The 23,000-nt window shown below is 41.7% G+C and overlaps 2 protein-coding genes across 10 annotated transcripts in view; one reads left to right on the top strand and one right to left on the bottom strand.

The window, feature by feature from the left end:
* Positions 1-19,193, top strand: part of LOC105212012 (uncharacterized) — a 463,761-nt gene extending 444,568 nt beyond the window's left edge. For 3 of the 5 annotated variants that reach the window (XM_054232153.1, XM_054232154.1, XM_054232155.1), the window contains one exon: positions 18,947-19,193. The gene's annotated coding sequence lies outside the window, so the exon portion shown is untranslated. The remainder of the gene's footprint in view (positions 1-18,946) is intronic. The other 2 variants (XM_054232157.1, XM_054232156.1) reach the window with 1 other exon arrangement.
* Positions 1-23,000, bottom strand: part of LOC105215508 (uncharacterized) — a 360,283-nt gene that overhangs the window by 2,790 nt on the left and 334,493 nt on the right. For all 5 annotated transcript variants that reach the window (XM_054232144.1, XM_054232145.1, XM_054232142.1 and 2 more), the window contains one exon: positions 21,103-22,235. In XM_054232144.1, the coding sequence (XP_054088119.1) occupies positions 21,211-22,235 (1,025 nt within the window). In that variant the 3' untranslated portion in view covers positions 21,103-21,210. The remainder of the gene's footprint in view (positions 1-21,102; positions 22,236-23,000) is intronic.

Below are 23,000 nucleotides of genomic sequence, written 5' to 3' on the forward strand. Positions count from 1 at the left end.
GTATGTACATGCTTCCAGCTGCTTGCACAGCAATTGTTTTCGTTTCCACTCGCACATTCGCAGCACTGTGTCAAACAGCCGTAAGTAACTTTATTTATCTAATTTCTTCTTCAAGATCTACAATATCGACAGCAGCAAAGTAAGGTTATCAATTTCTACTTTAGTACGTTATGAAGCGTATCTCTTTTTTCGGTCTTATTTCTTACGCCAAAGCTCTCTGCTACATCGATTTTCCGCACTCCTCGCTTGTGCTCTCTCCATTTCTTCCGTTGTGTGGCCGTCACTGCCATTTAGATTTCCAAAATGTCACAAATTTTTATGTTGCTTTGCGCCAAGCTGTTGTTGTTTGTTGCTACACACCAACAACACATGAGCTGTGTTGAAGAAGCAGAATTCATAAGAAAAACAAATCGTCGTGCAGACAATTGTGAAGCAGTTGAGCGGCTAAAGTAAGGAGTAATGTAAGCAGCAACAGTAGAGATGGCAAAAACAACAAACATAACAAACTAGAAAAACAAAACCGAAATTCGTAGAAAACCAAATTCGAATTCAATTGTCAACAAATGTTGCAAATGTGTGCAAATGTTGGCAACACACGCACACACACACACTTGCTTATGTGCGACATGTGTGTTTGCTGTTGTTATTGTTGTTGTGTGGCTGCTAAGATATCATTTTTACCCAGTGGCGCGTACATAGCTTGCTCTGGCTAAAAGCCTGGGAAATCACTAGCAAATTTGCTGTCAGCTGTGAAAAGACTGTTGCAGTGGCGAGCAAAAAATGTGCAGTTATGAAAAAACTTTTGCAAATCATATGTAGTGGTGTGTGTGTGGCTGTATGATGACTGCTGTTTACCAACCACAGCTGTGCATGTGCTTTGTTTTGTTTTTTGTCGACTTCTGCTTGACTTTTACTGCAACTTTGGCTGTGTTGTCATTGTTATTATTATTTCAAGTTCTTTCATTTTAAATTTTAAACTTTTTATACTCTCGCAACAAGTTGCTAAGAGAGTATTATAGTTTTGTTTTTGTTTGTAACACCCAAAACTAAACGAGTTTGATATAGGGTTATATATACCAAAGTGATCAGGGTGAAGAGTCGAGTTTAAATCCGGATGCCCATCTGTCCGTCCGCCCGTGCAAGCCGTAACTTGAGTAAAAATTAAGACGAAACTTATTTTTTGGCACTATAGGAAGGTTGAAGATGGGCGAAATCCGACCACTGCCACTCCCACAAAATGGCGAAAACCGAAAACACATAAAGTGCCATAACTAAGCCATAAATTGAGCTATTTAAGTAAAATTTGGTACAAAGGATCTCATTACGGAGATGTACATTTGGATGTACTTTTTTTTTAGAAGTGGGCGTGGCCCCGCCCCTTCTAAGTTTTTTGTAAATATCTCGTAAACTACTTAAGCTATATCAACCGAGAATCGTTTCTTTTAGGTACTACCTTATACAGTCCAAAAATGGAGGAAATTGGATTACAACCACGCCCACCTCCCATACAAAGGTTATGTTGAAAATTACTAAAAATGCTTTAATTCCTTAAGGCAAAACACCAGAAACCTTAAATTTCATTATAAAGAAGGTACAGAAGGGCTCCACCCAAATTGATATACAAAATTTTAACTGGTTGTGGCTCCGCTCACTTATGGGTCAAAAACCCTACTTCCGAAACTACTCTACCAATTTCAATGAAATTTAATTCGGTATAAGATATTATTCTTCCGAGCTTTTCAATGATATGTTGTCAAAATAGTCCATATCGGTTCACAACCACGCCTACTTCCCATATACCAGAACTTTAAAGTCGATCTGAATCGTTTGCTTTACAATATATAACAGAACTTTGCAAAAATACTGCATTTAAAGAGTAGCATCGCCCTTCTAAAAATCGTCGAAATCGGTCCATAAGTTTTGAAGACCCTATCATCGAATATGAGGACATCAGTGCTTCGAACAATTTTTTTACCGAAAACATAATAGAATTAAATAAATAAATTGCGAGAGTATAAAATGTTCGGCACTCGACACCCGAACTTAGCCCTTCCTTACTTGTTTGTTGTTGTTGTTGTTTTTTGTTATTTTCCAAATTCAAATGCAATGAGCAAAACATTTTGCTGGCAGCTTGCACTATTCACAGCTGCCTTAACAAATCCCAAATGGCGGATATGCAATGGCAACACACACAACCCCTCCCTCATGAAAACTCCTACTATCTTGCCAGTGTCGCTAATATGTGCTAGTTCATATTTTCTTTTCTTTTTCTGGTTTTTTTTTTTGATAACTGTATTTTTTGTTGTTGTTGTAGATGCAGCTTGTGTCTGTGCAAATTCAATTGTCATTTGAGTAAAACGACTTGATAGGGGGACGAAAGGGTGGCAAATACCAACTAATGCCACATTATCGCAGCGCTTCCTGCATTTTATACACACGCTATCTTAATGTTTATTGTTGTTGTTGTTGTTGTTGTTATTATTATTGTTGTTGGTGTAGTCTTAAGTATTATTCCAGCAGCAAATGCAATTCAATTCAAAAACTCATCACCAAGTCAGTGCGACAAATTTCCATTTAAAGTGAGTTTACTTGACGAGAAAAAACAACTTTCCAACACACACACACACATACACAGACACAGACACAAGTGTAATATTTAAATTCAATAAACGCATGTGTTGCAAGACCACCATCACTTTTTGCCTTTCATTCATTGCCGCTCTCCCCACCGCATGCATACTCGTCTCGTACATAGTTTAATCCTTTTCTGCAATTCTTAGCATTCGAATTGATAGCAATTTGATTCACTCACTTTGCACTTTGTTTTCATAAGTGTTATTGGATATCCGAGCCGAGGCATCAATGCGTATTTGTATTTGTCATGTGGTGCAGCGCCTCATGCGCTTCATGCCTCTTTGCAGGACAAGTATGACAGTGACAAGTTGGTGCAGGAAATGTGCAGTTTATAAAACACAAGTGATTTGTATGATTTATTTTCCGGCCGCATACATTGGCCGTACCGAGCAGTTGCAATAAATTGGCAATCAAATCGGTGCCAGGAGGAGGAGAGCATATCAATCTCATAGTGTGATTTCAAAGTCTATAATTTGCATGCAGCATTTATAGCCTGCCAATGGAGAAAGCATAACTGCAAATAGGCAATAAAGTGTTTTTAAGGAGTTCAAAATCGTATCTGCGATAGTCATATAAATTATGGGAATGAAGTTTGGAGTAATTTTGAACATTGAAGTAAGGAATGTTTATGTATTTTCGAAATGTAATAGTTTCTATTTGTAAGTAGCAAATGTGGTTCCAAGTCAGATAGCAGCAGCATATGCAATGAGGTTAGCATAAATTATTGCTTCTTAGTGTTATTGGTGCCAAACTCAATTTCACTTATTATACTCTTGCAACAATGTTGCTAAGATAGTTTAGTTCACATAACGGTTGTTTATAACACCTAAAACTAAACGAGTTAGATATAGGGTTATAGATATATATCACAGTGATCAGGGTGACGAGTAGATTCCGAATCTAAATGTTTGTCCGTCACTTTCCTTACGTACCCCATTACGTACCATAAAAATATGTGAAGTCGGTTAATAACCACGCCTAATTCCCATATAACTAAATTTTAAATTCCATCTGATTCATTCACTTTATAATATATACATGATGAACCAATGAAGATAGTGGAATAAAACTTTACAAAAATGCTGTGTTCTCAGCTCAAAGTTTCATTTTTTGAAAAATTGTCGAGATCGGTCTATATCATTTCAATTCCCCTGATATCGAATATGAAGAGCTCAGTGCCTTATGGCAATTTTTCACCGAAAATATCGGCAAATCTCTCAGATATCTTAATTTAATTCAGAGGGAATCTTTTTCTTCTAATAATGTGTCTCAGTACCCAAAATGGTTAAAATCGAGTCATAACTTCCCATATACCTGATATACGGCTTTTCGACAATGCGGTGGGCTTTATTCCGTATATATCGATTAATATGTAAGATTTCTTAGCAAAATTAGATGAGCGTATAGTCTTGGATATAATGTACATTGGTGGTGAATATGAGTGAAATCAGTACCTCAGCCCTCATATACGATTTCTGATGATTTTCGTTATTCTATTGGATATTTTTTAAGAGAAATTTAAAATCACAAATATGATAAAAAATCAACTTTGAATGCCTGATTTCGTACTTTTCTGTTAACAAAATTTTACTTGGACTTTCTACAATGTTCTTTTCGAATAATTCATTCGCAGATTCGTTTTGATACGATAAATTTCGTTTTATAACCGAATAAACTTAAGACAATGTGTTGAGTTGGTTTCGGCTAGCCTATAAGATGTGCATAGAAAAGGAACCGAAATAAATTTACCATAAATCGTAAAAGTATCCGGTCGTTACCAAAAAGTGAAAAGATTGAAAAATTGTATTCGGGCTACTGTAGTACAGAGAAATATATTCTTTTCATATACTTAGAGTAAATCTTTCAATGTTAATCATAGGACGCATATTTCCTCATTAAAATTTTAGAAACTATGTTTCCAAATATTTCCTTTGAAGCAACATTTTTCGAAACTGCTTTGAAACACTTTGTTGTTACTTTCTGATAATGATAATATATATATCTTACACATCGGATCGCTGGGCAGTCATTATACTTTCGTTGGTTATGTCTGTTCACAAACCTTTTTTTACTATACGTTATCTAATTAAAACTTCTGATTCGGTAGGAGGTTACCATTATTTCACTATTGTGATTGATTTTTATGGATGTGTATTTTCATTATAATGAAAGCAGACCTTTCACTTACGATTCAATGAATCTCCCAAACGAAATTTGACATAATGGTGATATCCGAGTGGTGATAGGCTTATTGCACTAACAACTTCTTCAGATATTTGATGTACAATGTTCTAAATGTCAGATATCGGACACATTTTTAGAAGCAGCTTTTTCTTGTCAGAAATATATTCGGAGTATTCTCTTCAGAGATCGTCGACATTTGCTCTTACTAGCAGCCGCTCAAAGCTGACCTAAATCAATAGATTCCATATTTGTTGTAAAATAACGCAATATATTGAGCCCTCTGTCGTTCAATTATGTTTCGTAAGAACAATGGCCAACCGAATTTGAATGAGCGCGTACGCAAAAACTATAACGTCTCAGCACAGTTTTTAGCACTTGCGTCTTAGAACAAAAGGAGAGTTAAAAAGACTATATGAAGTTCATTAAAAATTCTATTAACCCAATTGAGACGCAGTCTAAGCAGCGAACTTTCGCTTTCAAGGGCGTACTGAATGAAATCAACATATTTCTAAGACAAAACTTCTTTCATTTGAGTGGCGGTCTTGAGTGATGATATTCATTTATGCACAGCACGCTGAGACTGCAGCTAGCACACTCGTATATTGGCGTAATATGTTAAGTGGTAAAAGTTTTTACGCCTAAAGAATGATACTAAAGAAGAAAATAAAAGAATTTCCCCAACACAAGATCAACCAGCATAAATAGAAGCAAGTGGCGGATGGTGAGATACAATGGAATTATTTGTTTTTTTTTTTGGTTTTTTGGTTCGCAAAGGTAAATAACAAATAATAATAATAATAAAAATATGAAATGCAAGTAAAAAGCACAGAAGCTGCAAGAACAAGACGAAGCGGAAAATTTCTCCAACAAATTTTTACTTGATATGCAAGCTAGCAGAGCTGATAAAAAAAAATTAAGTATTCCATTCAGATGAATAAAATATGCGTTTTTAGAACATTTCAACATTTAACCTTCAGTAAACAATAAAACTTTGTTGCCACCAAAGTGGGTGAATCGGCGCTGCTCGGTGGAATGGCATTGCTCTCACTCACTCTTGCTCCTCTTCTTAAACCACTTCATCTAACAATTTCTATTATTGCTCACTCAAACAACAACAAAACCAACAAAACATCCGCTTCCGCTAGTCTTTGGCAATGGCATTATATGCGAGGCTGCCGCGCATAATAGCTGGCTGCTAGGCAGCACCGTGCTATGCCACGGAAGAACCACAGCTCTGTGTGTGTGTGTGCGGGTGTTTGTGGCATCATTTGAAATAAATGCCAAAAAAGGAATCGGAGAGTGTATGGTTACCCACGGCACACTCGACTCGGAGGCATGCTTATATATTTAGCGAGATTGAATGAGATTTCTTTCTTTGAATTTTTCATTTCTTCACTCACATTTCCTTTACTCTTCAACATTCGTACTAAATTTTTTTTTTTTGTTTTGCTCTCAAGTATATAGGTATATATGCATTTGCGTAACTTTTATCATTACGCCGTTCATTGTCCGCTGGCGCACATCTGTTTCCTCAGCGGCAAGCGCGTTTTTCATTCATTACTTTCCATTTCTTTATATTTTGTTATTCTACTTACTCTTTGTCGTTTTATTTCGTAACTCAATTCCGCTGTGAATTTCCTTTTTGAGGAGCTCACGCTGCCGCAGAGCTACGATTATTTATAATGCTGGTGATATATTTAATACTTTTATTCGGTTGTTATTTACTTTGTGCATTTTATGCAACAGCAATTTTACTGTGTTCCTTCTCATTATTGAGATGTTGTTTTATGCCGATTTCGTATCACAAAACAGGGTCTATCTTCACTTTTTCGATTTTCCAATTTTTCAACCTATTTTCGATTTTATAAGACCGTAAGATAGGGCAAGTTAGCTACACTTAGCGATTTCTGGGAATTAATACACTTAACAATGGTCAATTAATCGTACCTTGACCTTCTTATTATCGAAAACTTGAAATTTTTTATCCAAATTTTTTTGACCAAAACTGCAGAAAAAGTGGGAATAATTTTCAATTTTCTTCGAAATAAAGAAACTTATGAAAAGTGCTTCAAATGTGGCAATAATCGTCGATTTACGAAAGAAGGCGGGCGGTGAAGACTCAAAAAATCTTCAAATTATCACAACTCTTCCATCAAAATTAAAGAAAAATAATATTTAAATGTTCCCATAAACTACTAAAAGCGTGGTTAAGGACGCTAAACGTTTAAAAAGGCAGAAACTAAAGAAAAATCCACAACTTAATAAGTTGCAAAAAGAAGTACGCCTAATTATTGTTCAAACACGTTTAACATCTAAGGAGTGACATCATCTCATATTTTCGGATGAGTATACATTTATTTATGAAAGTCCAGATGTTAAAAGTTTTTATTTCCATGAAGTGCGCCATGGATGGACCCCATTAGAATCGCAAATACACTCGGATCAAAGGTGTAAGGGAGTAGGGAGCCATATCATATTATGATACCCCCGAATTTTAGTTTTTAACGCCAAATAGTAATGCTATCCTGATGATGCGCTGTGTATTCCTCTTTCGTGATCATAGATCTACAATCCTTTCGATCATAAGAACATTATTGCCGATGTTGCCTCTGAATTTTTGCTAAAATATTTCCATTAGAATATCATTCGTTTCCACAAAGAAATGGTCTAGGGTCTAACTTAAAAAGGTTAGTGGCTCGTCTGGAAATTGGGAGGTTACACGAAGCGTCGAATTTTTTAATTTTTATTTCACCTCTGTATTACAAATACCCAAATGGCTTATAGAAACCTTTAAATATTTTTTAACATCTCTCGTAATGCATGAATAAGGGGGCTAAAAAGTATCAAATTTATCTCAATTATTAAAAATTTGACTGAAAAATTTATGAAACCCGACAAAATTAAAATCCTGTTAATCGATTATATGGAAAATATTTCAATTTCAATAATGTATTCATTCTAAATGTAAAGTTTATCCAGCCACTCCAATAAATTTCAATTGTCCACTCATGCATATAAAAAATAACAGTGAAGGTCGCCGACGAAGTTGATTTTCTTTGGATGCAAATGAATTGCAATTAGTTTCAATCACCCACCGTCATTTTTCAAACTTTCAAGTATCAGTTAAAATCCTTTTTAATTTTCTTTCTGAAATTCGATACCATTTGAAAATTCTAATTAATTTTTTCATTACCTTAACTCTTATTTCCATCTTATTTTCGTAAGTCCCACTCAAAAAAGGAACGCTTAAGTATATGTAATTATAATAAATAGCTTTCTATTGCCTGTCCAGTTTTCCTTTTAATGTCTAAGTAGGCACTTCAAAGCTATTCAATCATTAATTACTGATTACGGTTTAGTGTCGTGAAATTTGGAGCCAACATTTTTTATGTCGTAAAAGGTGTAAAGTCGAATGCAAGATTTCCACTTAAAGTTCCATACACCTATATAGAATTTCATCTCTGTTTTTTGGTATTATTATTACGGTACAGAACATTTCAAATCCAATATTTATTTTATTTTTAAATTTGGGACTTGATCGTGTTTTTGTTCGTGAAGTACCGAATTTATTTCGGAACTCGATAGCTAGCCTTAAGGTTTTTCTTTAGAGATCATATTGATATTTCTTCAATTTGAAATTAAGGCTGTATGCTAACTGTATGACATAATTAACTGTATGACTCAAATAGGACTGCATTATTCAATTGCTTCGCTCGTAGGATGATCTGCTACCAGTCAGTCACAGCTGATAGGGACGGAGTTTGGTTGAAGTTAAACTTATTGACTTACTCGATTTATGACACATTGGCACACACAACACAACATCAATTTGCTGAGAAATGTGGTCGTCATCGATCTATTACTGTTGGAACATTGGTTGGGATGAAATTTAATTCTAGATTTGTGGTGGAAAAGTGAATCTGTCACGGAGTGCTATTCTGTTTGCTCTGGTGGACGAGCATCTTGTCATAGAGTGTTTCAATTATATAGTGGCCCACAAGAACTATGCTGATTAGTTCTTAGGTCTTTAGGTCTTTTTCATTTCATTACTTTTTTACTGGAGATATTAGAAACTATATTTTTAGTTTAGTTTAGTGAAACCTTTAATCTATTTTCGACTTTGGAGGTAAAGTCACCACTGCCATTTTTAGCTAGCCTTCAAAAGCACACCATTTATCTCTCTGTTCCGCTTACTGTTATTTTATTTACTTCTTCGAATTGATCTAATAAATTCAGTAATTTGCATAAAATGATTGAGACATTATAAACACCCATCTTGTAATGAGCGCTCTCCCGTCCCTAAACTAGTACTAGTTTTGTTTCCGGCAGACTACGGCTTCAATATTATACGTTAAAGTTTACGCGTTTTTAGTGACTTAATTTAAGTACCGTTACGTGGGAGTTGGGACTAGTTATTGCGCAACTTTGATACCATTTCTAAGGATCCCGTTTTCTTAAAAATGTAGCCCAATTGACTAAAGAGGCATGAAATGACCTTATTCCATCAACTGGCATTACAAACTACCCCAGAGTGACGATAAAACCAAATTGTTTCTTATTGAGTGATTTTAATTACCAAAGAAAACACATTAAAGTGCAGCGCAGCATTTTCCGTTACACAAAGTCCAACTTACAGCAATAACTTTGCAGCGACACCTACACCAACACCCACACATTTCTCGACAGTAATTAGAGTATGAAAAAAAAAACAACGCAACGAGCGCCAACAGAGCATCAACTACTAATTACACGATTCCAGCTGAATTCTCTCAATTGCGAAGTGCACAAATATTTCCGCAGCAAAGATTGCATGCAGCAGCACTCGCTTTTGTGCATTGCGTGAAAATTTTAGCAATTCCACTTTGATACACACTCCGTGCTCCAAAGCGGCACGGTTATTACAGCGCCCCCCCCTCCTCCTTCATTCCCTACAACCAACCATGCTTACACAGGGAAGCTTTGTACTCTGGTGCAACGCAATGCATCGGCAGTTTATTGCCGGCTGTAAAATTGACCCAGTTTTTGGCGATATTAGCAACGCTATGAAAATCAAACACCATCACATGCCTGGCCCTGGTGTGTGGCGCTAAATGAAACTGTAAACGCAAAGGCATTCCTAGAGTTCTGTGGAGCTGACATCCTCTATCTCTTGCACTCACTCCCTCTCCATTTCGGCCATTTTGCATACCTTTGCAAAAGCGTTTGCACTGGCTGGCTGACTTGTCTGTGCGGCTTTCAAACATTCGCTGGCACAATGGAAAACACAACAAATCCTCCGACAATAATAGTCAAATGCCTGTTATTGTTGTTGCTGTTGTTGACGAGTGTAGTGCCAAAGCAAAAGCAAAAGTGAAATATCGCCGTTGTGCGAAATGCAAAATGAAATGCGAAAATGGCGATACGCTTGAATGGTTCAATGACAAATCAGCAATGCAACTTGCCGCGGTTTGTTTGCTGTTGCTGATATTGTTGTTGTTTGTTGTTCTGTCATGTTGCAAACGAAATGTGCCGTCGTCATCATCATCTTCAACAACAACAACAACACACATACACAATCATTCTTGAATGGCGCATTCGAGTACTTGCACTTATACCGTAGAAGCCCATACTTACATGCCAATAACGGCGTCATGCTCAGCTCAGCTCAGCTGAACTGTCCTAAATATGAGCGGCGTACAACATTTAGTTGAAAATGTTTCTCTCAACCAACATTGAGATTTATTTATGTGTGTAGGTGCGAATGTGTTGTGTGTGTGGGTGGTTAGTTTTTCCAGTATCCATGTTTATAGGAAGTGTCGTTGCATAAAGCTTGTGTTTTGTTGCAAGTATGTTGCAAATATATGCTAAATATTGAGCTCAAAGATATTCCACAAGTGTGGCAAGAGCTCGAAAGCATTTATATTTAATGTTAGTCTGCTTTGATGAAACCTTTTTATATAAACCCCAGAATGCCTATAAAAATCTCGATATCTATAACTAACAAAAATTGATCCCTTTAGTTCACCGTTAGTTTCAATTTGGAATGTTTTTATAATTTGTTAAACTGTTTTCTGATTCTTGTATCCGGATATCTTAAGACAAATATGTGTGGCTGCCCCTGGCAGATTAATATTGTATATAGACCGGCTCAAATTATTGCCATGCTCGAAAAAAAGCCGCCAATTTAGTATCCGATAATATAGATGTATATAACATCACACTTATTACAAGTGAGCACATTAATCAATGGAGTACATTTTCTCTCGATTTACCTTGTAGGCTTTTCGTGCACGCTCCGAAAGCGTAGCTCCTGCTATAGGAGCTGGATCGTCCTGTAGGCTTTTCGTGCACGCTCCGAAAGCGTAGCTCCTGCTATAGGAGCTGAATCACCCTGCAGGCTTTTCTTGCACGCTCCGAAATCGTAGCTCCTGCTATAGGAGCTGAATCATCCTGTAGGCTTTTCGTGCACGCTCCGAAAGCGTAGCTTCTGCTATAGGAGCTGGATCGTCCTGTAGGCTTTTCGTGTACGCTCCGAAAGCGTAGCTCCTACTATAGGAGCTGGATCGTCCTGTAGGTTTTCCGTACACGCTCCGAAAGCGTAGCTCCTGCTATAGGAGCTGGATCACCTTGTAGGCTTTTCGTACACGCTCCGAAAGCGTAGCTCCTGCTATAGGAGCTGAATCGTCCTGTAGGTTTTCCGTACACTCTCCGAAAGCGTAGCTCCTGCTATAGGAGCTGGATCGTCCTGTAGGCTTTTCGTGCACCCTCCGAAATCGTAGCTCCTGCTATAGGAGCTGAATCATCCTTTAGGCTTTTCGTGCACGCTCCGAAAGCGTAGCTCCTGCTATAGGAGCTGGATCGTCCTGTAGGCTTTTCGTGCACGCTCCGAAAGCGTAGCTCCTGCTCTAGGAGCTGAATCATCCTGTAGGCTTTTCGTGCACGCTCCGAAAGCGTAGCTCCTGCTATAGGAGCTGGATCGTCCTGTAGGCTTTTCGTGCACGCTCCGAAAGCGTAGCTCCTGCTATAGGAGCTGGATCGTCCTGTAGACTTTTCGTGCACGCTCCGAAAGCGTAGCTCCTGCTATAGGAGCTGAATCGTCCTGTAGGTTTTCCGTACACGCTCCGAAAGCGTAGCTCCTGCTATAGGAGCTGGATCGTCCTGTAGGCTTTTCGTGCACCCTCCGAAATCGTAGCTCCTGCTATAGGAGCTGAATCATCCTTTAGGCTTTTCGTGCACGCTCCGAAAGCGTAGCTCCTGCTATAGGAGCTGGATCGTCCTGTAGGCTTTTCGTGCACGCTCCGAAAGCGTAGCTCCTGCTCTAGGAGCTGAATCATCCTGTAGGCTTTTCGTGCACGCTCCGAAAGCGTAGCTCCTGCTATAGGAGCTGGATCGTCCTGTAGGTTTTCCGTACACGCTCCGAAAGCGTAGCTCCTGCTATAGGAGCTGGATCGTCCTGTAGGCTTTTCGTGCACGCTCCGAAATCGTAGCTCCTACTATAGGATCTGAATCATCCTGTAGGCTTTTCGTGCACGCTCCGAAAGCGTAGCTCCTGCTACAGGAGCTGGATCGTCCTGTAGGCTTTTCGTGCACGCTCCGAAAGCGTAGCTCCTGCTCTAGGAGCTGAATCATCCTGTAGGCTTTTCGTGCACGCTCCGAAAGCGTAGCTCCTGCTATAGGAGCTGGATCGTCCTGTAGGTTTTCCGTACACGCTCCGAAAGCGTAGCTCCTGCTATAGGAGCTGGATCGTCCTGTAGGCTTTTCGTGCACGCTCCGAAAGCGTAGCTCCTGCTACAGGAGCTGGATCGTCCTGTAGGTTTTCCGTACATGCTCCGAAAGCGTAGCTCCTGCTATAGGATCTGAATCACCCTGTAGGCTTTTCGTGCACGCTCCGAAAACGTAGCTTCTGCTATAGGAGCTAAATCATCCTGTAGGTTTTTCGTGCACGCTCCGAAAGCTTAGCTTCTGCTATAGGAGCCGTCCTGTAGGCTTTTCGTGCACGCTCCGGAAGCGTAGCTCCTGCTATAGGAGCTGGATCGTCCTGTAGGCTTTTCGTGCACGCTCCGAAAGCGTAGCTCCTGCTATAGGAGCTGGATCGTCCTGTAGGCTTTTCGTTCACGCTCCGAAAGCGTAGCTCCTGCTATAGGAGCTGAATCATCCTGTAGGCTTTTCGTGCACGCTCCAAAAGCGTAGCTTCTGCTATAGGAGCTGGATCGTCCTGTAGGTTTTCCGTACACGCTCCGAAAGCGTAGCTCCTGCTATAGGAGCTGGATCGTCCTGTAGGCTTTTCGTGCACGCTCCGAAATCGTAGCTCCTACTATAGGATCTGAATCATCCTGTAGGCTTTTCGTGCACGCTCCGAAAGCGTAGCTCCTGCTACAGGAGCTGGATCGTCCTGTAGGTTTTCCGTACATGCTCCGAAAGCGTAGCTCCTGCTATAGGATCTGAATCACCCTGTAGGCTTTTCGTGCACGCTCCGAAAACGTAGCTTCTGCTATAGGAGCTAAATCATCCTGTAGGTTTTTCGTGCACGCTCCGAAAGCTTAGCTTCTGCTATAGGAGCCGTCCTGTAGGATTTTCGTGCACGCTCCGGAAGCGTAGCTCCTGCTATAGGAGCTGGATCGTCCTGTAGGCTTTTCGTGCACGCTCCGAAAGCGTAGCTCCTGCTATAGGAGCTGGATCGTCCTGTAGGCTTTTCGTTCACGCTCCGAAAGCGTAGCTCCTGCTATAGGAGCTGAATCATCCTGTAGGCTTTTCGTGCACGCTCCAAAAGCGTAGCTTCTGCTATAGGAGCTGGATCGTCCTGTAGGTTTTCCGTACACGCTCCGAAAGCGTAGCTCCTGCAATAGGAGCTGGATCGTCCTGTAGGCTTTTCGTGCACGCTCCGAAATCGTAGCTCCTGCTATAGGAGCTGAATCATCCTGTAGGTTTTCCGTACACGCTCCGAAAGCGTAGCTCCTGCTATAGGATCTGAATCACCCTGTAGGCTTTTCGTGCACGCTCCGAAAGCGTAGCTTCTGCTATAGGAGCTAAATCATCCTGTAGGATTTTCGTGCACGCTCCGAAAGCGTAGCTCCTGCTATAGGAGCTGAATCGCCCTGTAGGATTTTCGTACATGCGCCGAAAGCGTAGCTCCTGCTATAGGAGCTGAATCGTCCTGTAGGCTTTCCGTTCACGCTCCGAAAGCGTAGCTCCTGCTATAGGAGCTGAATCATCCTGTAGGCTTTTCGTGCACGCTCCAAAAGCGTAGCTTCTGCTATAGGAGCTGGATCGTCCTGTAGGTTTTCCGTACACGCTCCGAAAGCGTAGCTCCTGCTATAGGAGCTGGATCGTCCTGTAGGCTTTTCGTGCACGCTCCGAAATCGTAGCTCCTACTATAGGATCTGAATCATCCTGTAGGCTTTTCGTGCACGCTCCGAAAGCGTAGCTCCTGCTACAGGAGCTGGATCGTCCTGTAGGTTTTCCGTACATGCTCCGAAAGCGTAGCTCCTGCTATAGGATCTGAATCACCCTGTAGGCTTTTCGTGCACGCTCCGAAAACGTAGCTTCTGCTATAGGAGCTAAATCATCCTGTAGGTTTTTCGTGCACGCTCCGAAAGCTTAGCTTCTGCTATAGGAGCCGTCCTGTAGGATTTTCGTGCACGCTCCGGAAGCGTAGCTCCTGCTATAGGAGCTGGATCGTCCTGTAGGCTTTTCGTGCACGCTCCGAAAGCGTAGCTCCTGCTATAGGAGCTGGATCGTCCTGTAGGCTTTTCGTTCACGCTCCGAAAGCGTAGCTCCTGCTATAGGAGCTGAATCATCCTGTAGGCTTTTCGTGCACGCTCCAAAAGCGTAGCTTCTGCTATAGGAGCTGGATCGTCCTGTAGGTTTTCCGTACACGCTCCGAAAGCGTAGCTCCTGCAATAGGAGCTGGATCGTCCTGTAGGCTTTTCGTGCACGCTCCGAAATCGTAGCTCCTGCTATAGGAGCTGAATCATCCTGTAGGTTTTCCGTACACGCTCCGAAAGCGTAGCTCCTGCTATAGGATCTGAATCACCCTGTAGGCTTTTCGTGCACGCTCCGAAAGCGTAGCTTCTGCTATAGGAGCTAAATCATCCTGTAGGATTTTCGTGCACGCTCCGAAAGCGTAGCTCCTGCTATAGGAGCTGAATCGCCCTGTAGGATTTTCGTACATGCGCCGAAAGCGTAGCTCCTGCTATAGGAGCTGAATCGTCCTGTAGGCTTTCCGTTCACGCTCCGAAAGCGTAGCTTCTGCTATAGGAGCTGAATCGCTCTGTAGGATTTCCGTACACGCTCCGAAAGCGTAGCTCCTGCTATAGGAGCTGAATCGCTCTGTAGGATTTCCGTACAGCCAGCTCCTATAGCAAGAGTTACGCTTCCGGAGCGTGCCCGAAAAGCCTACAGGATGATTCAGCTCCTATAGCAGGAGCTACGCTTTCGGAGCGTGTACGGAAAACCTACAGGATGATTCAGCTCCTATAGCAGGAGCTACGCTTTCGGAGCGTGCGCGAAAAGCCTACAGGATGATCCATCTCCTATAGCAGGAGCTACGCTTTCGGAGCGTGTACGAAAAGCCTACAGGACGATCCAGCTCCTATAGCAGGAGCTACGCTTTCGGAGCGTGCACGAAAAGCCTACAGGATGATTCAGCTCCTATAGCAGGAGTTACGCTTTCGGAGCGTGTAGGAAAAGCCTACAGGACGATCCAGCTCCTATAGCAGGAGCTACGCTTTCGGAGCGTGCAAGAAAAGCCTGCAGGGTGATTCAGCTCCTATAGCAGGAGCTACGCTTTCGGAGCGTGCACGAAAAGCCTACAGGACGATCCAGCTCCTATAGCAGGAGCTACGCTTTCGGAGCGTGCACGAAAAGCCTACAGGATGATTCAGCTCCTATAGCAGGAGCTACGCTTTCGGAGCGTGTACGAAAAGCCTACAGGACGACCCAGCTCCTATAGCAGGAGCTACGCTTTCGGAGCGTGCACGAAAAGCCTACAAGGTGATTCAGCTCCTATAGCAGGAGCAACGATTTCGGAGCGTGTACTGAAAACCTACAGGACGATGCAGCTCCTATAGCAGGAGCTACGCTTTCGGAGCGTGCACGAAAACCCTACAGGATGATTCAGCTCCTATAGCAGGAGCTACGCTTTCGGAGCGTGCACGAAAAGACTACAGGATGATTCAGCTCCTATAGCAGGAGCTACGATTTCGGAGCGTGCACGAAAAGCTACAGGCCGATCCAGCTCCTATAGCAGGAGCTCCTGCACGAAAAGCCTACAGGATGATTCAGCTCCTATAGCAGGAGCTACGCTTTCGGAGCGTGTACGAAAATCCTACTGGCGATTCAGTTCCTATAACAGGAGCTACGCTTTTGGAGCGTGTACGAAAAGCCTACAGGACGATTCAGCTCCTATAGCAGGAGCTACGCTTTCGGAGCGTGCACGAAAAGCCTACAGGATGATTCAGTTCCTATAGCAGGAGCTACGCTTTCGGAGCGTGCACGAAAAGCCTACAGGATGATTCAGCTCCTATAGCAGGAGCTACGCTTTCGGAGCGTGTACGAAAAGCCTACAGGACGACCCAGCTCCTATAGCAGGAGCTACGCTTTCGGAGCGTGCACGAAAAGCCTACAAGGTGATTCAGCTCCTATAGCAGGAGCAACGATTTCGGAGCGTGTACTGAAAACCTACAGGACGATGCAGCTCCTATAGCAGGAGCTACGCTTTCGGAGCGTGCACGAAAACCCTACAGGATGATTCAGCTCCTATAGCAGGAGCTACGCTTTCGGAGCGTGCACGAAAAGACTACAGGATGATTCAGCTCCTATAGCAGGAGCTACGATTTCGGAGCGTGCACGAAAAGCTACAGGCCGATCCAGCTCCTATAGCAGGAGCTCCTGCACGAAAAGCCTACAGGATGATTCAGCTCCTATAGCAGGAGCTACGCTTTCGGAGCGTGTACGAAAATCCTACTGGCGATTCAGTTCCTATAACAGGAGCTACGCTTTTGGAGCGTGTACGAAAAGCCTACAGGACGATTCAGCTCCTATAGCAGGAGCTACGCTTTCGGAGCGTGCACGAAAAGCCTACAGGATGATTCAGTTCCTATAGCAGAAGCTACGCTTTCGGAGCGTGCACGAAAAGCCTACAGGACGATTCAGCTCCTATAGCAGGAGCTACGCTACAGGGCGATTCAGCTCCTATAGCAAAAGCTACGCTTCCGAAGCGTGTACGGAAAACCTACAGGACGATTCAGCTCCTATAGCAGGAGCTACGCTTTCGGCGCGTGCACGAAAAGCCTACAGGACGATTCAGCTCCTATAGCAGGAGCTACGCTACAGGGCGATTCAGCTCCTATAGCAAAAGCTTCGCTTTCGAAGCGTGTACGGAAAACCTACAGGACGATTCAGCTCCTATAGCAGGAGCTACGCTTTCGGAGCGTGCACGAAAATCCTGCAGGACGATTCAGCTCCTATAGCAGGAGCTACGCTTTCGGAGCGTGTACGAAAAACCTACAGGACGATCCAGCTCCTATAGCAAGAGCTACGCTTCCGGAGCGTGCACGAAAAGCCTACAGGACGTCTCCTATTGCAGGAGCACCGCTTTCGGACCGTGTACGGAAAATCCTACAGGGCGATTCAGCTCCTATAGCAAGAGCTACGCTTTCGGAGCGTGTACGAAAAGCCTATAGGACGATTCAGCTCCTATAGCAGGAGCTACACTTTCGGAGCGTGTACGAAAAGCCTACAGGACGATTCAGCTCCTATAGCAGGAGTTACGCTTTCGGAGCGTGTACGGAAAATCCTACAGGCGATTCAGCTCCTATAGCAGGAGCTACGCTTTCGGAGCGTGTACGGAAAATCCTACAGGGCGATTCAGCTCCTATAGCAAGAGCTACGCTTCCGGAGCGTGTACGAAAAGCCTACAGGACGATTCAGCTCCTATAGCAGGAGCTACGCTTTCGGAGCGTGTACGAAAAACCTACAGGACGATCCAGCTCCTATAGCAAGAGCTACGCTTCCGGAGCGTGCACGAAAAGCCTACAGGACGTCTCCTATAGCAGGAGCACCGCTTTCGGACGCTTTCGGAGCGTGTACGGAAAATCCTACAGGGCGATTCAGCTCCTATAGCAGAAGCTACGTTTTCGGAGCGTGCACGAAAAGCCTACAGGGTGATTCAGCTCCTATAGCAGGAGCTACGCTTTCGGAGCGTGTACGGAAAACCTACAGGACGATCCAGCTCCTATAGCAGGAGCTACGCTTTCGGAGCGTGTACGAAAAGCCTACAGGACGATCCAGCTCCTATAGCAAGAGCTACGCTTCCGGAGAGTGCACGAAAGGCCTACAGGACGTCTCCTATAGCAGGAGCACCGCTTTCGGACGCTTTCGGAGCGTGTACGGAAAATCCTACAGGGCGATTCAGCTTCTATAGCAGGAGCTACGCTTTCGGAGCGTGTACGAAAATCCTACAGGCGATTCAGCTCCTATAGCAAGTGCTTTCGGAGCGTGTACGAAAAACCTACAGGACGATCCAGCTCCTATAGCAAGAGCTACGCTTCCGGAGCGTGCACGAAAGGCCTACAGGACGGCTTCTATAGCAGGAGCTACGCTTTCGGAGCGTGTACGGAAAATCCTACAGGGCAATTCAGCTCCTATAGCAGGAGCTACGCTTTCGGAGCGTGTACGAAAATCCTACAGGCGATTCAGCTCCTATAGCAGGAGCTACGCTTTCGGAGCGTGTACGAAAATCCTACAGGCGATTCAGCTCCTATAGCAGGAGCTACGCTTTCGGAGCGTGTACGAAAATCCTACAGGCGATTCAGCTCCTATAGCAGGAGCTACGCTTTCGGAGCGTGTACGAAAATCCTACAGGCGATTCAGCTCCTATAGCAGGAGCTACGCTTTCGCAGCGTGTACGAAAATCCTACAGGCGATTCAGCTATTATAGCAGGAGCTACGCTTTCGGAGCGTGTACGAAAATCCTACAGGACGGTTCAGCTCCTATAGCAGGAGCTCCTATAGCGGTTATTGTAGTAAACCGGTTGACTGAATGAGTATATTAGTTATGTGCTCTCGGTAGAGATAATATATTTTTATATAAAAAAGTATGCTAAAAGTTAACACAATCACACAAATTATATTGTTTTTTATGTTACAGAACAGTTGCCATGGCGCTATCGATTAAGGATCTATCGTGGATGAACCGTTGAAGGAGGGCGAAGACTTGAATGCAAACCGATTGAATTCATGGCAAAATATCGTAAATAGAAAAGTTAAAAAAAAAATTAAATATAACATTTAGAATAATGCAAATTAAGAGTTTTTTAATACATACGTATGTAATTAATTACGTAATAAACTGAATAGATAATATAAATAAATGTATTGAATAATTATAAACCGAATATTATGTAAATAATATAGTAAATAAAAATTAAAATAATATTTTTGGTATTAAAAATAGAAGTATATATGTGTGTTTCACTTAATCGAAAGGTTATTTTCGTGTAATTAATACAAAACGAAGCAATAAAGTATATCAGGATATGAAATAAAAAAATGTAAGCAAGGATGCAGGTTTTCGTATATGGAATCATTGTGAAATAAATATTGCATAATTTATATAAAATATAATAATAAAAACAATATTAATAAATGAAATGATTTATAAGAATGTTGCATATGATCATTTATTAATATCAAGGAGATTTTTTAATATAGGGATATGTAGTTATAATATATATGGTTGGTTGGATCTTTGTTAAGCGCATTAAACAATTAGAGAAAAACATACAGGTATTAAGTTGAAGCCGAAATTTTACTGATACAGCTCGGATATTTACCATTGCCTGTAGATCGAGCAGGATCAGTAAATAATTTTTTTTTTGGGATCCAACCTTTTATGTCAGAATTAGCATTTGTTTAAGTTTTTTCCGTTGTAGAATTTTAGTAGAAAGTAGGTAGTATTATAAAAGTTCAACCAAATCAAATATTTATTTGTCAAAAATAAAAAGTTTTGGAAAATAAGTAATAAACCTCCTACTCCTGCATAAATAAATTTGACATCAATCGTTTAGATTTACTCTCAAGAATTCCAAAATAAAATTTGCCTAAGATCGGTGCTTCTAGTTAATCTTTAATGAGAGTCAAGAAGCCGCATTTGAGAAGAATAAGATCTTTTCAGAAATATGGGACGAAGTAACTAACATACAAAGACTAACTCGTATAAGAAAACAAACTATTTTGATAAATAGGACTACTTTATGACTCTTCACTTAAGCTAGAAATACCATATCTCAAAGAAACTATAAGAAATTTATTCTCCAAATTAAAACCAATCAATTGATATCAAATTATTCATAAAAGAATAAAGGTTTGTTCTTTTCGTCACCAAGAGTTTTATTTTTGACGAGTAAAAACTGACTTGACTAAACAGCTCTCTTGTTCTAGTCTTTATAGTCTAGTATAGTATACAGGGTAGCTAATAACTTTTCTCGACTTTTCATTATAGCAAGGTATTAAGTTCACTAATCAGAAAATACCATAGTCCTTCTGTATTAATTTATTTATGTCGTCTTTAACTCCTACCGTTTCCAAGGAATGGACAATATATAACAATAAATTATATATTTTTAGGCTAATTTTGGGGATTTTTGAAAGAGTAATGAACTTATTAAAAAAGCGTCTTAAGATTCTTCTCCAGCTACTACCTACACTACTAGCAACCATAAAAGAAACTAAAAAAAGGTCGATATTCTAAGCTTGGGTTTACTTCTATAGTAGTATATTAATAAGAATTATAACACGGTTATTTATGAAGACTTTTCAAAATTTGAACGTTTTTGGGAGTTATAAAAAATAATTTATGGACATGAAGTTTCCAAAATTATTTTTGTTGTCTATATCTTGAAAGCGCATAGGAAAATAAACTTTTTTTATTTATATGATCAACGACCCCAAATTAGCATAAAAATATCATTGTTAACAAGGTTTAGGGGAATATCTTAAGATAATGTTACTTTGGATGTAGCTTGGGACTACCATAAATAAATATTCATCCCTATGTTCTCACTGTTGGATAACTACCAGTACTTGTAGAATTATCTTTAACTAGAAAAACATGCAAATATATTTTTGTTCCCCCTCCATATATCCACTTTATCAATGTGGTTATGCGGTATGCAAATTAGTTTATGCGGTTTGGAAGACAAATTGTCCAATATTAATTGTTTCCATTTTTTGCAAGGTCAGTAACAATATTTTTTTCTAATTTGCTAATCCCTTTTATATAAATTTACTAAACATTTCACTTACCTTGCCATCCACCAATGCTCAACCGCCTGTACAAATCACCGCAACCGAGCGCGCCGCTTAGAGCAGCCGCCCGATATTCTATCTCAGCACACCCGCCTGCGTCGACAATCAAAGCAGCTGCCGTTGGGGCGCCGCATTGCCACCGTAGCCTGTGGTCGTGAGGAATTGCAGTGATGAGGATGCTGTCACAATGGTCTGACGTGCACCATCACCCACGCCCGCGCCACCATAATTGCTACCGCTTATTGTCTCCCGATAGCCAAGGTCCTTCGTCGCGCCCGTTTGCTCACTATTGTTCGCCTCATTGTTGATGCTGGTGCGACGCTGAAGCAGCTGCAAGCCGCTCGCAGTGCGATGCGCCGAGTTGTAGGGTGGCGGCGGTGGCTGACGATACTCGTAGCCATAACTGTTACTGCTGGTGGACGCCGCCACAGTCACGGCGTGCGTATCGGTGGGTGTGCGCGGCGGCAACGCGACTGATTTACTGTGTCGTTGCAGCGTTGAGAAGCCACTTTCCGACTGCGGCACCGCGCCACTGGACACGCTCACCGTTGTCGTCGGCAATGAACCGGTCGTGGTGAGCGCGATGCTGGTCGTCGCCACTGCAATCACGTCACCGCGACGCAAAGTCTTCTCGTGAGGTTTGCTGGCCGTGCCATACCTGGACTGTAGATACTCTTGCGCATTGATATTATATTTACTCTTGGCCACAATGGGTTGTTGTTGTTGATGCGTTGTCTGTTGCTGCTGCTGCTGTGACATTTGCTGGTCATCGTGCAGATTTATTGTCCTCGTTGGTTTTATCGGACTATAAAGCTGTCCTTGCTGATTGCCAACCGCACTGTTGGCATGACCATTAATGTTACTGTTACTACAACTATTGTTGACCGACTTGTGGGTGCTGTACGCGGGCAGCAGGTCAGGTTGGTATTCACCGGCACGTCCACCAACGCCGCCCAGCTGACCTTCAGTGATCTGCACTTCAGTGCGCCACTTGCCACCACCACCAATGCCGGTGAGCGCACCGCCTTTGCCACCCAATGTCATGTCCAATGTTGTTGTTGTTGTCGCATTGAGAAGACGATTTATATCCGCTGCGGACGGTCCATGCGGGTACTTGATGTGGAGCGTATCTGCAGCAAAGAAACAAAAAAACAATGAATGAAAAAGCAGTCAGTTACAGTGAGTGAGAGCTCGGCTGCGTGGGTTGCCTTCTGCTCGAATTAAATTATTTGGCATGAATGGCGGCGCAAACAAACAAAGTGCGCCTGAATAGCATAAATAAAGGCTACCGACCGACAACAACAATTGTTATACGCAGCATTTATATATATTTCTTCAACTCGGTGGCTTATAAATCTCTCGCAAACATTTTCTCTGAACTCTTTTTACTACTTGATCACCACTGCACACTGACAAACACACATCTGTATCACTCATATCCCCTACTGTAAATATATATGTATATTTGCCGTTATCCTTGGTCCTTTGCCACATTATTTTATTTGCTTGCATTTGCATGTCAGGCGTAAATTTATTGTGGCATCTTGTTAAATATCATCTCGTTAGCAGCAGTATTGCAGCAGTTTTGTAAATATTTACTACACCATATTAAATCCTACACATATCCCTACATATACCTATATGTACACTCACACACACGCATAGAGAAACACAAATGCCGTTGTGCAATCAGCCATAATCGCATAACAGAGCATTGCGTCGACATTTTAATCAGCTTTTGAATCGTTAACAATGTCACATTAACACATATTTGTACAAATGATATACCATATATAATATCATCTAAGCACATTAGGGGTGTACTTAAATTTTTATATTTAAATTAATAGCACATAGTTGAAATCACCATATACTAAATGGGTCAAATCATTGAA

This window comes from Zeugodacus cucurbitae, chromosome 5, assembly GCF_028554725.1.
Source record: "Zeugodacus cucurbitae isolate PBARC_wt_2022May chromosome 5, idZeuCucr1.2, whole genome shotgun sequence".
In the NCBI taxonomy this organism is placed as follows: Eukaryota; Metazoa; Arthropoda; class Insecta; order Diptera; family Tephritidae; genus Zeugodacus; species Zeugodacus cucurbitae.